We start from the raw sequence: 16,236 nt of genomic DNA on the forward strand, positions 1-16,236 counted from the left end.
TATTATCCAATATTATATTACATTATATTATAATATGTTATATTTTATCCTCTGTCACATTAGAGCCACGACAGGACCCACTAGAACATGGGAACAGGTAAAAGTGAAATATAAGAATATTCTACAGAATGGTAATATTTATCACTTATATTGCTTTTAGTCTCTTGGAAAGAGACCCTGGAATAATCTGTTTGTTTATAACAGCAACCAAGAAAAGGGCAGAGCAACAAAAGACAGGTGGTGGTCCTGCACCCCCTCGTCAACAAGTTGGTTAAGTAAATAATACCCTCACGGGAAAATCGATATCTCTCTATGAGCACACTGTCGCGCTGAGCTAAAGGATCCTGTCTGTCCCGCAATATACGCTGAATTCTGAGGACTCTCCTTATCAATCTTGCACCTTCCGCAATGGGTGGCTCGCGTATACGGACAGGACATGGCTGCGACAGACTTCCCAAATCCACCTTCGCTTTTATAGCCGTGGTCTCTCATCTTGATTACACGAAGTAATTTACAATTGCTACTCTGAAATATGAATTAAATCTGTAATAATCACATACATGTAATAGAATGTTAATAGTACATTTCCCTTTTTTAGGAAATGACCTGTGTGAAATCAATAAATGGATCAGGTGCTGCATTGTCTTTAGTTACATTGATGTTATTTATTTATGGTGAAACAGTGGTGGAATATCGCTGTTGCTTTCGTATGAATGACGCGGACATACCTGCGTGGCCGCGATCTAATCCTGTTTACATAAAGTAAACCTGCTCGGGAGCAGGTTTACGCTTACGGCTCTGTTGCTATGACAGCAAGTCCCGGATGAGCTTCGGGGAACCGACTGATCCAGGATCACGCGAAATCGTCAACAATCTAATCCGGCTAACCTACTTAGCGAGGTACGAAGAACGGGCCCCAGGACTCCGCAGTCTATTTACACCTACAGGCCAGTCTTCCAGTGATGAGGATGTACACATCTTGGACAGGGAGAAACGCTGGTTGGAACAGAGTCAGGGAGGTCTTTAATGTTAGAAAGGGAACGAGCATCACTAAGCCGAGGAGGAGTCACCATCCTACAGTGCTGTGATTGCAGCTTTTTCCAAAGTATCTCTCCCCCCACCACACTCCCTGCCATTGCATTCGTGGTTCTCTGTGTCTGGCGCTGGGTTCTCGGGTGAGTACTGGCTCACTCCCAGCAGCTGCTTGGTGGGGCCTGGTCCCCCTGGCTCAGTTGGGCACCTCCCGGGGTGTGGAGGGCCCTTGGATCTCAGGTCTCTGGGCCCGGGGCTTGGTCTGCTCTGGCGTAGCCGTCTGCCTGCTGGAGCCTGCAGGCTCCTGTATGCTGCTCAGTAACATTCAATATTTATTATTTACTGTTACTGGTTTGTTGGTTGGTTGTTGCTGTGATTCCCCTACTCTGTTATTTTCTTTTTGCTTTTTTTTCTTCAGCAGGTGATGGAGCAGATTTTTAGTGTCTTTTCTCTCTCTATCACTCTTCTCCTTTATTTTTCTTTCTATCTCCTTCTGTTAACTCAGGAGACAGACACATCTCTACTTTTAAGATTAGACCAAAGTGCCTTGAGGCAACTGTTGTTATGAATTGGCGCTATATTAATAAAACTGAATTGAACACCTTGTTCGAACATAAGAGTGTCCATAAATGCACATGGCACCAGGATGCTGTAGGCCGCAGGTCGATGATCGATTTTGTAATCTTTCCACCAGACCTGCGACCATATGTTCTGGACACTCAGGTAAAGAGAGGGGCTGAGCTGTCAACTGATCACCACCTGGTGGTGACTTGGATCAGGTGGCAGGGGAGGACGCTGGACAGACCCAGTGCACCTAAACGCGTAGTGAGGGTGTGCTGCGAACACCTACAGTGTGCACCTAATGACGTTAGATAGTCTTTCCAAAGCGATTTAAGTAAAACAAACATACATGTGTAAATTCATTCTGAACAATTCTCGTGTTTCCTCATTTTTCCAATCTCATAATATAGGGACGTGTTGGGTGCCCGGAAGCGTAATACAGTGGGGCAAAAAAGTATTTAGTCAGCCACCGATTGTGCAAGTTCCCCCACTTAAAATGATGACAGAGGTCAGTAATTTGCACCAGAGGTACACTTCAACTGTGAGAGACAGAATGTGAAAAAAAAAATCCATGAATCCACATGGTAGGATTTGTAAAGAATTTATTGGTAAATCAGGGTGGAAAATAAGTATTTGGTCACCTCAAACAAGGAAAATCTCTGGCTCTCACAGACCTGTAACGTCTTCTGTAAGAAGCTTTTCTGTCCCCCACTCGTTACCTGTATGAATGGCACCTGTTTGAACTCATCATCTGTATAAAAGACACCTGTCCACAGCCTGAAACAGTCAGACTCCAAACTCCGCCATGGCCAAGACCAAAGAGCTTTCGAAGGACACCAGGAAAAGTATTGTAGACCTGCACCAGACTGGGAAGAGTGAATCTACAATAGGCAAGCAGCTTGGTGTGAAAAAATCAACTGTGGGAGCAATCATCAGAAAATGGAAGACATACAAGACCACTGATAATCTCCCTCGATCTGGGGCTCCACGCAAGATCTCATCCCGTGGGGTCAAAATGATCATGAGAACGGTGAGCAAAGATCCCAGAACCACACGGGGGGACCTGGTGAATGACCTGCAGAGAGCTGGGACCAAAGTAACAAAGGTCACCATCAGTAACACACTACAACGGCAGGGAATCAAATCCCGCAGTGCCAGACGTGTTCCGCTGCTGAAGCCAGTGCATGTCCAGGCCCGTCTGAAGTTTGCCAGAGAGCACATGGATGATACAGCAGAGGATTGGGAGAATGTCATGTGGTCAGATGAAACCAAAGTAGAACTTTTTGGTATAAACTCAACTCGTCGTGTTTGGAGGAAGAAGAATACTGAGTTGCATCCCAAGAACACCATACCTACTGTGAAGCATGGGGGTGGAAACATCATGCTATGGGGCTGTTTTTCTGCCAAGGGGACAGGACGACTGATCCGTGTTAAGGACAGAATGAATGGGGCCATGTATCGTGAGATTTTGAGCCAAAACCTCCTTCCATCAGTGAGAACTTTGAAGATGAAACGAGGCTGGGTCTTCCAACATGACAATGATCCAAAACACACCGCCCGGGCAACAAAGGAGTGGCTCCGTAAGAAGCATTTGAAAGTCCTGGAGTGGCCTAGCCAGTCTCCAGACCTCAACCCCATAGAAAATCTGTGGCGGGAGTTGAAAGTCCGTGTTGCTCGGCGACAGCCCCAAAACATCACTGCTCTCGAGAAGATCTGCATGGAGGAATGGGCCAAAATACCAGCTACTGTGTGTGCAAACCTGGTAAAGACCTATAGTAAACGTTTGACCTCTGTTATTGCCAACAAAGGTTATGTTACAAAGTATTGAGTTGTATTTTTGTTATTGACCAAATACTTATTTTCCACCCTGATTTACGAATAAATTCTTTACAAATCCTACCATGTGAATTCATGGATTTTTTTTTCACATTCTGTCTCTCACAGTTGAAGTGTACCTCTGGTGCAAATTACTGACCTCTGTCATCATTTTAGGTGGGGGAACTTGCACAATCGGTGGCTGACTAAATACTTTTTTGCCCCACTGTAGCAGAGGCCCCAGTCTGTGAGATCTTCAACGCACACCACCGGCAGAGCTGCAACAGCATTCCGAGGGAGACTGGGGACATTGAGTCCAAATGGACCATGTTCAGCATCTTCATTGAAGCTGCTGCATTTAGCTGCGGCCGCAAAGTGGTTGGTGCCTGTCGTGGTGGTAACCCCCAAACCAAATGGTGGACACCAGAGGTGAAGGGAGCCACCAGGCTGAAGAAGGAGTCCTATCAGGCTTGGTTAGCCAGTGTGACTTCGGAGGCAGCTGACAGGTACCGACAGGCCAAGTGGAATGCGGCTTGGGCAGTGGCTGAAGCAAAAACTCGGGTGTGGGAGGAGTTCGGAGAGGCCATCGAAAAAGACTTTGGGACTGCCTCGAAGAGATTCTGGCAAACCGTCAGGTGTCTCAGGAGGGGAAAGCGGTGCTCTACCTGCACTGTGTATAGTGCTGGCGAAGCGCTGCTGACGTCGACTGAGAAAATTGTCGCGCGGTGGAAGGAATACTTCGAGGACCTCCTTAATCCCTCTGACATGTCTTCCGAGGAGGAAGCAGAGTCTGGGGATGAGGGGAATGACCCGCCAATTTCCGGGGGCGAGGTCACTGAGGCAGTTAAACAACTCCTTGGTGGCAGAGCCCCTGGTGTGGATAAGGTCCACCCCGAGTTCCTGAAGGCTCTGGACGTTGTAGGGTTGTCCTGATTGACACGTCTCTACAATGTTGCGTGGAGATCAGGGGCAGTACCCCTGGACTGGCAGACGGGGGTGGTGGTCCCCATCTTTAAGAAGGGAGACCGGAGGGTGTGTTCCAACTACAGGGGAATCACACTCCTCAGCCTCCCTGGGAAAGTCTATGCCAGGGTGCTGGAAAGGAGAATTCGTCCACTAGTCAAACCTCAGATACAAAAGGAACAATGCAGTTTTCGCCCTGGTTGCAGAACACTGGACGAGCTCTTTATCCTCTCAAGGATACTTGAGGGCGCATGGGAGTTTGCCCAACCAGTCTACATGTGTTTTGTGGACTTGAAGAAGGCATTCAACCGTGTCTACGAGATGCTACGGGAGTATGGGGTGTCTGGCCCATTGCTACGGGCCATTCGATCCCTATACAACCTTTGAAAGAGCTTGGTTCGCATTGCCGGCAATAAGTCAGACTCATTCCCGGTGGGTGATGGGTTCCGCCAGGGCTGCCCTTTGTCACCGATTCTGTTCATAATTTTTATGGACAGGATTTCTAGGCGTAGCCAAGTGGCGGAAGGCTTTCACTTGGGTGGCCTCAGAATCTCATCTCTGCTTTTTGCAGATGATGTGGTTCTGTTGGCTTCATTGGGTGATGGCCTCCAGCTTGCACTGGAACGGTTTGCAGTCGAGTGTGAAGCAGCGCCGTGGTTCTCAGACGGAAAAGGGTGGAGTGCCCACTCCGGGTCGGGGATGAATTCCTGCCCCAAGTGGAGGAGTTCAAGTATCTCGGGGTCTTGTTCGCAAGTGATGGGAGAAGGGAGCCGAAGATCGACAGATGGATTGATGCTGCGGCTGCAGTGATGCGGACGCTGCACCGGTCCTTCATAGTGAAGAGAGAGCTGAGTGTAAAAGCGAAGGTCTCAATTTACCAGTCGATCTATGTCCGTACCCTCACCTATGGCCACGAGCTGTGGGTAATGACCGAAAGAACGAGATCGTGGATACAAGCGGCGGAAATGAGTTTCCTCCGAAGGGTGGCTGGCCTCTCCCTTAGAGATAGGGTGAGAAGTTCAGCCAACCGGGAGGGGCTCAGAGTAGAGCAGCTGCTGCTCCTCCACATCGAAAGGAGCCAGCTGAGGTGGTTCGGGCATCTGACAAGGATGCCTCCTGCAGACCCAGGACACGCTGGAGAGATTATATCTCTCGGCTGGCCTGGGAACGCCTTGGTGTTCTCCCGGATAAGTTAGAGGAGGTGGCTGGGGAGAGGGAGGTCTGGGCTTATCTGCTTAGGCTGCTGCCCCCGCGACCCAGCCCCAGATAAAGTGGAAGAAGATGGATGGATGGATGGATGGATGGATGGATGGATGGTTGGATGAATTTAAACAAATGGCACTGTGCTGTACTGAGAGCTTTTAAAGCAGAAGTTTGAACAACACAATCCTTTCTGATAACAGTAGCTGAAATGAATAAGATTGGCACATTTACAAGACAGCTATCATTCATGCAGTGATCTTCAAAAAATCTGTGTTCCAGCTGCTCTGTCCTGGAGCAAAGATGAACTGTTGATATGTGGTGATGTTGCATGCAATAATGACTTCAGTTGTATTTCTTCCCTGCCAGTCACTGCCCTGTACCTGTGGTATTTCCCAAACACGAACCATGACCATGTTGGATGGCACCTACAGTGAAGCTGACACCAATAGTTTGGCTGGCTACACTGAAGAGCCCATAGTACCTGAGGAAGTACAGGCAGACATGCACGAGGTTTCTGATAAACCTGATCATATGGTGGTACACCTGTCAGTGAGTAGTGAGTCCACAACAACGAAGAAGAAGAAGAGCCTTCGTGCCCTCAACATCATCCAGAACACGCATGCCATTGACAAATACTCCCGAATGATTTTCCCTGGTTCATACATCTTCTTTAATCTTATCTACTGGTCAGTATACTGCTAAACAACACTGTCAGTCAAGACTGAGGCCAGTGGGGACATTAGCATACACAGATAGTATGAATGCTACATCAGTGAGACAAGGGACTAATTCTGAGTGCTGTTGTGCTGCTAAATCATTATAATGAAGGACATGAGCAAAACATGTCTTAAATGTTTCCAATGTGACTATGGGATGTCAATCAGTTAAAAAAAACAAAAGATATAAATTCTGTTCCAAACCACTGATGCTAATTCTTGTCGTCTCTTTTAGCTTTGTCAGTTGTCAGCTGCTATTGAAAAGGTCTTTGTACAAATTACTGCTATTCCTGGTATGATGAAGAAACCGTATATTTTGTATTTTAATTGTATAGATAAAGATACAGTGTATAGTGTCTGTATTTATGCCGTGAGGTATTGATTGTTTATTTATATTTATTGTTTTGATTTTTAACAATCATAAAATGAAAGTCACAATGAGGTGCATTGTTAATCATGACTCAGTTATTTTCATATATATATGATAGATAAATAATGAACTCTGATCATATTTGTAAGACAGTTATTTCAGCTAAAATGATATTCTGACCTAAGATTGAGGAACACACATTAAGAGTTCTCCGAGGTTACTCTGTTAGTATGCGCATCATCTTAAAGGCGAATAAGTGCTTTTGCTTTAACATGGATACCTGCTTCTATTTTGCTGCTGTCAGTTTCAGCATTTTCATTATATGCTGTATAGAGTTCTAGAAACAAATATGGGAACAGCTCAAATGTTTTTGTGAAGAATGGCTTCTAAAAATATGAAAGAAATTGATTAAATACAAAGTGAAGCTGATGAATGTCAATATAGTAACATTAGTGGAAAATAATACATAATCATAAAGTTTTCTCTGTAAAAGAAATCAAGAAACTCAGGATTCATGCCGTGGAGAACAATACTATGTATACCAAAGTTTCTTGTAATGTAACCATAACTGCAGAGATATTTCACTTACCTAGGACACTTGAACTAAAATTCAACGTACTAGTAACACATGACAAAGATCAAAGGTCTGTTAGTCAGTATTAGAAGTTGGGCTGATCATATAATGGCTAACTCAACAGTAACTCAGCTGTTAGCATCTTGCTGGTGATTGATCAACACAATCACATAAAAAAAACAATCAATTCTCAAAAGACAGAGAAATATGTGGATATGCGTAGCAATGGGTTTGTTTCAATAATGTCTGCTGCTATTTTTAACACTTCTTTAGTCTGAAAGCCGCAGTCTGGCAGGACTTATTTACAATTTTTTACACTCTTTTAAATAAAATTAAAATGTAAAAAATATTTGGATGGAAACAGGCAAGTTCCAGAATTTTTCATGTGCACAGGCTGTGGTGGGAAGTTAAAAATACAAAGTGGTTGAAAATACAGCTAGTTCTAATGATTTTAAATGTTCAAACTCCTGCCTCCATACGTAAGGTTTAGAAGTAGTGCTGTCAGTGTTAATAAATGTTAATAACGAGATTAACGCTGACAGCACTATTTAGAAGACATGACTGCCTCATAAGAGTACATTAGCTGAATTGAAGCTCAAGTTTCAGCAACAAGGTAACTGAGCTAATAACATATGCTCTGGTTAATTTTTTTTCCACATTTTCCTTAAAACTCACCATTTCAGTGAGGTCAACAGACCAGTAGGTAGTAAACCTAATCACTGTGAGGCATATGAAGTGGTGTCCATTCTTAGCCAGTCATCATCACTGTTGAAAGGAAGGTGTGTTCAATTAGCACAGTGATGGATACTCATTCATCTAACAATATAGACCGGTAATGTTTCTATTATTTAGTATATTCTAGCCAAAAGTGATGGAATGGGAGAGGTTTAAATGGGCCCAGCTTCGGCTTTACAAGTTTCAGAAAACATGGCATCAAAAAGGTCATCATAAACCAGAAGTTTTTAGAAGACACCTCTGAAAAACATTGTTCTACAATTTAGATAAAAGGATAAAAATCAATTTTGGATGCCGATTACCTTCAGACCCTCAGATGACACTGAATTAAGAACAGGTATCATTCTATCGTGAACTGCATAGGCTCAGGAGCACCTCCAGAAATCATCTGTGAAGACAGTTTGATGGCTGTAGATTAAAACTCTGTTATACAAAGAAAAATTGACTTAAACAAAGTGGAAAACACTTCTGTAATAAGACAAACTAAAATTTGAAATTGTTTTTGGAAAACAGAATTGGGCACTTGCTCCTCTGGACTAAACAGGAGAGGGACCATCTGCCTTTCTATCAGGACTCAGTTTAAAGCCTCCATCTCTGATGGTATGGGGAGCAACTTATGTACCATCCAGAGTATGGCTTCAGGGAAGGGTTTGCATATTTCAGTAAAACCACATACTGCATCTCTTCCAGCAGCATGGCCTTGTACTAGAAGCATCTGGCCACCAACTGAAAAACATTTGGTGTGTCTTGAAATGAAAAACATGAGAAAAAAGACCCAGGACTGTTGAGCAGCTAGAATAATCTATCAGGCTACAATGGGGCAACAATATTTCTCTCCCAAAAGAGCAAGATCTCCTCAGTTCCCAGACGTTTATAGACTGTTACCAAAACACGAGCGTAGTGCACCTCAGGAGGTAGTGCAGGTCATCTGCTAATGGTGGTTCAGTCCCTGGCTGCTCAGTTGACATGCAAAGTATCATTGAGCCAGAAACCCTAAACTACTTTCTGATGCAATTATTGGAGTGTGACTGTTAGAAAGCACTTAGGTGTAGAAAAAAGGTGCTGGTGTGAATGAGATAAGTTGTACAAAGCACCTTGACGATCTTTGGGTTCCCCAACACACACCACTGGACGCAAGTCTCTGGTTATGCTTGTCCAAAGGTGATACTAGACCAAACCCAGTTCGCTCAGTTTTATTAACTGTCAGAGCTACAGTGACTGCCAATCAAAGTCAGCACCAACCACACCTCAGTGCCAGCTTACCAAGTGTGCACATAAATAGAAGAACATAGCAAAATAGAAATGGCCTCCTCTGGTACTGCCCCTGAACCCTCCGTTCCACAAAGACCAGTCGTACTAAACATAGTCCCAACTATTATCGAATTTAAAATTAGCTATTTTTTTCTTCTTAAAATTGTACATTTTCTACGTTTCAACATTTGATGTATTTTCTATGTTCTGTTGCGATTAAAAGATGGGTTTGTAACATTTTCAAATTGTTGCATTTTATTTAAAATTTACATTTAATACAGCATCTCAAATGTTTTCAGAACTGCTGTTATATTTAAAGTTGTGTTTAAAGCCACATGTGACTTGGGATTATGTTTTGTAAACTGCTGCAATTGCAATCAATACTATGGGTAAAAAAGGAAACTACCTACCTCTTCTGGTGTCATGTTTTCTAAAACATCATGTTTCTCAAACATTGTCGTTTCTGTATGAAGATAACCACACATTTATGTATTTCTAGCCACCGGTTTTCTGGAACCACTTTCACTCAGCAGGGATTCAAGGTGTGTCTGACCAGTCTGCAGATTCAGATGTGAAACACTGATGCCCTGTACTTCTTCCTGCTGTGTTCACATGTTTCCTGACTTTTTATTTTGTTATGCAGTTCAACAAAGTGAAGTGTTAAAAACACACAATTCTGCAGTGATTACGGGGTGTAAACGGACTCACGCGCAGACCAGGGATCCTTGCAAAGAAGACAGTGAATTTATTTACAAAAGACACCAGGTGATAATATGCACACGTGCAAGAGGGGGGAAGCGGGGAGGTCCAGGGCTCCAGGGTCCATGAGGGATCGAACAGACTCCAAACGTTTCCAAATTTCTCTCCTCTCTCCACCACAAGGTCGTACACGCCACACACTCGCTCGCAGGCGGGTCCGGGAAAGATCTGTACACAGAAACTCCAGTTAGAAACAGACTGACAGAAAGCAACTCACAGATTCTAATTTTCTGACTGCAGGGGGACTGCCGCTGACAGCTCAACGATCCAGCGACGAGTAGCACAGTGCTGCCATCTTAAGTAGGGCTCGGGATTACGAAGATAGGCAGCAGGTGTGGAGATGGCAGGTGCGTGGGCCAGGGGCGGGAGCCCATAATGAGCACCAATGAACATAATGAGCTGATCGTGCAAACAGTTCTTTTAGCCCGTTCTAATTTAATCACATCATGCCGAGATGATATTTGACAGTTGCTGGATTTTTCAAAGAATGTATGTATGTAAAGTACAAAGTTTGTTTGTTTGTTTTTGGGGGGGGGTATATTTAATAATACATTTATACGTCAAACAAATATACTGTGACAATTTTTTTCAAATCCACCAATTTTATCCTATGACAGCATCAGTAATTCAAAATTTAATTAAGTTGAGTGACAAATGACATGTCCACAGTAAAGCTTTATTCATATCGATCGTAACTGTATAGATATTTATGTTTTTATTTGGAAGCTGATCCTGTATCATTAATAAACATGAAGCCTGTGACTGAAATGCTCTGTACACATGAGTTGTTACTATTTTTTTGGATATATTAAACACATTAACTCACTAAATCCTCTCATGTAAAATTGCAGTAATCCATATTTTATGTTAGCTCTATAGAGCTTATTGTATTGAATGATATTTATGTCATAATGTATGTGCAAGTAAAAAAAGCATAATTCAAGCAAATAATTTCATGTCACAAATGCAAGCAATTGCCTAAGCTTGACTACTTTATCTATTCTGTAGCAATCTTTAGCATAATCTTTACTTATATACTTTACTTATATACTTATATACCATGCATTTTAATGAATTTAAAACATGATAAAGTAAACAAAAGACAGAACGCTTTTTCTTAAACAAGTGGAGAGCTCAATGTTTAGGAAAAATACAGTTTTTCTCTATTTAAATTAATGCCACTTTATAATTGCCTTGAAATTTAATAACATTATCAACAGTGTATCAAGAATATCATTTTTGATCTGTCCACACATACGTGTAAAAAAAACTCATGCGCAGTTTGGAATCAGACCTGTATGAGTCATACATTTCTTATCCTCTGGAGGGCGTCCACATGTCAACTAAACAAGAGGGGAATTTAAAAAGTGGCCATGTATTTGTTTGCACTCTTTTCCTCTCTTGTGTGTTGTGTTTTTCTACATGTACAGCACTTCTGTCTGCCCCCATGTTCCCGTATTTTAGAAAGATGTCATACTGCCTTAGAGATGTCTTTAAGATTTGAACCAAAATTAAAATGAGCAATCTTAAGAACACAAAATACTTGCTTTTAATGTAAACTTGAGATGTCCTTCTCAAAGTCATCAGAGTGCTCTTGAAACGTCCCATAAGAATAAGACAAGAGGGTGTGACATCACAGCAGAACACAAAGAGGATGAGCAGACTGTTTTTGCTAATGAAGCTTGTGTGTGCACCAAAATGTTGAAGATGTTCTGTCAGTCACTTCTGGTGAGTGCCGTGTACTTTGCTATGGTGTGCTCCATGAGCCGTACTCCATCATGGACAGTCCTGACCACCCTGCGAACAATCATAATCCTCTAATTAAGGTCTGCTCCTCCAAAGAAAGATACAGGAAATCTTTCATGCTATCGCAGTCTATGATGTGACCCAGTTCTGAAAGCCTTGGACTACTGTGTAAAATGTAATAACAGAGTGCAGTGATTTTCATGTTTTAAGAAATAAAAATAAAAAGTTATTCTTTGTAATCATAAATGTCACTTCAAGGTCAACCACTTCAAGTATTATTTTTTAGTTATTTGTTAGTTTTACCAGAGCAAGAAGTGGACCATACATTTGAAGACTTGCTGGTCTTTGTAACTGGAGCTGCCACCACTGGGGTTCCCAAAGTCCTGCAATAGTTTTATGACCAGGAACCAGGATTGCGCTGCATATTGTACGCTTACGACATGCAGCTTATGCCTCTATCTGCCAAGAGGTGTCGAGAATGAAGAACAATTTAAAGAACTTATTTACACTGCATTAAAAGGATCCCTCAGTTTTGGAAAGGCATGTGACTTCATGTGAAGTAATTGTGCACTGCTTTGAACAGCTGACTGTAAACCTGTGACTTTAAAGATTGCATGTTCTCAATACGCCTGGATTCACCCTGGCTTTCTGAGTTTTTCCGATGTATTTTAAAATATAGACCTTGAAAGTGTCTAAAGTGTACTCTTAGAAATTGTGCCTTCTCTGTATTTACTTATATTTATTGTTTAGTTTAGACAACAGTTGGTTAAGCAGGAGGCAAACAGTGCACAAAAATTTGTTTTCTTTGAGTGTTGACTGTGTTTTAATTTTGTACAAGCCTTTTGAATATAAACCTGTTAACATGAACAGAACTGTCGCTGGAATTATTCAAACATAAACCTAGCTGCATTGACTATAGTAAAAAATAACCAATAATTTATTTATTTTTTATTAATTCCAATCAAAAAATGAAAAAAGGCAAAGCAGAGACTGTGTGTGTTTCTTCATGTATGTGTTGGTAGGTGGGCATAGCACCAGGGTGTAGTTTAGCCTTGTACGGTTGGTCTTAAGTGTCAGAGGATGAATAATTTGACACAGGCATAGGGTAGCCATTATAAGTGTAAAAACTGTCTACAGGAGAACTAGGTTTTATTGTAGGCAGAATATTATGTAATGTAGGCTGGCACTACCTTTCTGCACAACAAATTAAATAGACTATGTTTGTGTTATTCAGATGTTGCATGAAAATGCTTGGTAGCTTTGTGCAGGAAAAACAGGTTCGCTTGCAGTAATGTGGTGAGCTCACAGTAAAGGCTTTGGTGTTCATGGTCAGTGATATATCAAGTGTAGCCGAGATTAATTTATTTATCTGAATAGTGTAGTATCCAGCAGCTGGATGTGTAGTGGTACACTAAAGTAAAGTGCTATACAAATACAGGCCATTTATACAGTTTCGAAGTGGGAGTCGCAAGGCTGATTCCAACCCGGTATCCAATAAGGGTCCAGGCTACGTCTGGAGAATGTCCGCAGTTTGAACACAAGCATTTCACTACATGTTGACTGAGATAGTTTTGAAACATCTTCCTACGTGTTGTTTTCAAATTCAGTTGTGTAAATCCATAAAGAGCAGCTCGTCCATTAAGAAAATCTACTGGAATTCACATTAGAAATGATCCTAGTTTTTAGTATTTCCCCCACGCAACAGCACAAAACAACAGATCTTAGGCTTCCCCCATCTTTTGAATCTTACTTTAACGCCTGACTGTTCTCATTTTTCTGTTTAGGTGTGGAGGCAAAGTCATCCTCAACCATGTAGGCAACAGAAAAATGAGATAATTTAAAATTCTCTCTTACTGCTTGTGTCCTGTATAATAGATTCAAGCAAAGAACATTCATTAGAATTAGAACTGAGATTTAAATAACATCAGTATTCTCATGTACTACGATTATATTAGTATATAATGAATATAGCAGAACGTCCAGTTACCTTTCCATAAAAAATATGGTAGAAATGTATTTTAAGGAGCCACGTTTTGCTTTCTTACTTTGAGTGCATTTCATAGCCATTACTTTTTCACTTTTATTGAAGTAAAGAAGTTGAATCAGTACCTCAAGTTTTACTGAATTTTTTTTAAACTTTCTTTTTATTGTTTTTCTTTAAACACTATACAACAAAACAAAACAACAACAAGAACAACAACAACAAAAAGATAAATACAACAAGTAGGATAACAAACAAACAAACAAACAAACAAAAACATGTTGGATCTGTTTGTTTCTACAGTTTGATCATTTCGCATTATCAATGTGTTGGTCTTTATCCTGTTGGGTTTATGTACTCGGTCCATTTCTCCCACTTTTTATGGTATTGATATCCCTGAGTCCTTATTCTGTAGGTCAATTGTTCCATGGTTTGTATTTCATCTATAATTTTGATCCATTCGTCCTGTGATGGTGGGTCTATCTTGTTCCATTTTCTTGTAATTGCCTTTTTAAAGGCAGCAAGCATAATTTTCAATATGTATCTACCTTCTTTCATCACATTTACCGTAATGACACCAAAGTATATTAATGTACAAGTCTTAGATACAGCATAACCCAGAATTGTACCTATAACTAAATGAATATCTTCCCAAAATTTTGTAATCTTGGGACAGAACCAGAACACATGGGAATGATTCACATTTACCTCTCCACAGCCCCTCCAACACGGTTGTGGTAATGAGGTATGTTTGTTCGTAATTTTGGGTGTTATAAAAAATCAAATTACATTTTCCCAGCAGTGCAGTCTCCAGGCACGTGATGATGTTGTTGACTGCTGTATTTTCCAGGTTTGTGAACATTCCTCATCAGATATGTTCACTCCCAACTCTCTCTGCCACTTCAGTTTTACATATGTTATTGTACACCCTCTTGCCTCCATTATATGCTCGTAAATTGTAGAGATTGTTCTAATTGTTTTTGCTTTGTAAACTTCAGTTATGGTTTTAATTATCGAATTTTTATCCAGATCTACACTATGTTTTACTTCTTTATTAAAAAAGTCCAGAATCTGTAAATATCTGTAGTGATCTTGATTACTTAGGTCATATTTTTGTTTAATCTCCTGGAAACTCATAAAATTCCCATTTTTAATTAGTGTACACATCGCTGTTAATCCAGTAGGAATCCACTGTTTAAATCTTTGTTCCACATAACCGGGTGTAAAACCCTCATCATAGGCTATCCATCGAACTAATCCAAGCTCTTTTTCTAGTTTGTATTTTCGTATCAGGTTAAACCATATTTTAAGCGTAAACTGAGTGACTGAATTCAGCTGTTTAATTACTCTCATTGTTTCTTTTCTGCCTCCTGTAAGGCTTTGAATTTCTCTTCCTTGTGCTGATTTTTCTAAATTCTTCCATTTGTCTTCATAATCATTGTCACACCAACAAATGATTTGTGCAGCATAAAAGTATGCCTCAAGATTTGGGAGTGCCAAACCCCCCTTATCCTTTCTTATCTGTAGTGTTTCAAATTTAATTCTTGGTCTATGACCATTCCATATAAACTTGGATATAATTTTGTCCCATAATCTAAATTGTTTTTCAGGTATATCAATGGGTAGTGACTGAAAAAAGTAGAGAAGTCGGGGTAAGACACATACTTTTATCGTCTCTATTCGAGCGCCAATATCTGATGGAAGAGTAGCCCACCTATCCAAATCTCTCTTAATTTCCTTATCTAAGTTAACGTAGTTAAGTTTATATAAGTCCTCAACGTTTTGTGATAAGGTTACCTCAAAATATTTCATTTTTGTTGCTCTCCAATTCAAATTATATTTTTGTTTTATGGTTTTGGATGGGAGATAGTTGAATGTTAAAATCTGAGTTTTATTCAAGTTATGCTTGTATCCTGAATAAAACCCAAATATGTCGAGTTGCTTAATTAATATGGGAATACATATGTCGGGATCCTCTAAAAAACAGATCACATCATCTGCAAAAAGTCCTATAATATGTTCCTCATCCCCCACCACTATTCCTTTAAGATTTCTATTTTGCCTAATTGCTTGTGCAAGGGGTTCTATAAAGATTGCAAACAAAGTAGGAGAGAGGCAGCAGCCCTGTCTGGGAGACCGCTCTAATTTTATACTCTCAGTTAAACTGCCGTTTATTCTTATCCTTGCAGTTGGGTTTTGATAAAGCGTTTTAATACATCTGATAGCTCAAGTACCTGATATAGAAAATTCCAATTTACGCTATCAAAAGCCTTTTCTGCATTGAGGCTTATAAAGACTGCACATTTTCCTTTTTGTTGAATATGATTGATAATATATAAAGTTCTCCTTATATTGTCTTGGGTTTGATGTCCCTTTATAAAGCCTGTCTGATCTTCATTGATAATATCTCTAATAAAATATTCATATCTTTTAGAAATAATTGAGGTATATATTTTATAGTCAACATTGAGTACTGATATAGGTCTATAATCTGAATAAATCTCACTTGATTTTTTTTGGGGGGATCACT

General features: G+C 40.8%; 1 protein-coding gene across 4 annotated transcripts in view; it reads left to right on the forward strand.

Annotated features, from left to right (window-relative positions):
- Positions 1 to 6,728, forward strand: part of gabrr2a (gamma-aminobutyric acid type A receptor subunit rho2a) — a 70,980-nt gene extending 64,252 nt beyond the window's left edge. For all 4 annotated transcript variants that reach the window (XM_026151958.1, XM_026151955.1, XM_026151956.1 and 1 more), the window contains one exon: positions 5,941 to 6,728. In XM_026151958.1, the coding sequence (XP_026007743.1) occupies positions 5,941 to 6,276 (336 nt within the window). In that variant the 3' untranslated portion in view covers positions 6,277 to 6,728. The remainder of the gene's footprint in view (positions 1 to 5,940) is intronic.
- Positions 6,729 to 16,236: the final 9,508 nt, after the last annotated feature.

The sequence above is a fragment of the Astatotilapia calliptera genome, chromosome 19, assembly GCF_900246225.1.
Source record: "Astatotilapia calliptera chromosome 19, fAstCal1.2, whole genome shotgun sequence".
NCBI classification, from domain to species: domain Eukaryota; kingdom Metazoa; phylum Chordata; class Actinopteri; order Cichliformes; family Cichlidae; genus Astatotilapia; species Astatotilapia calliptera.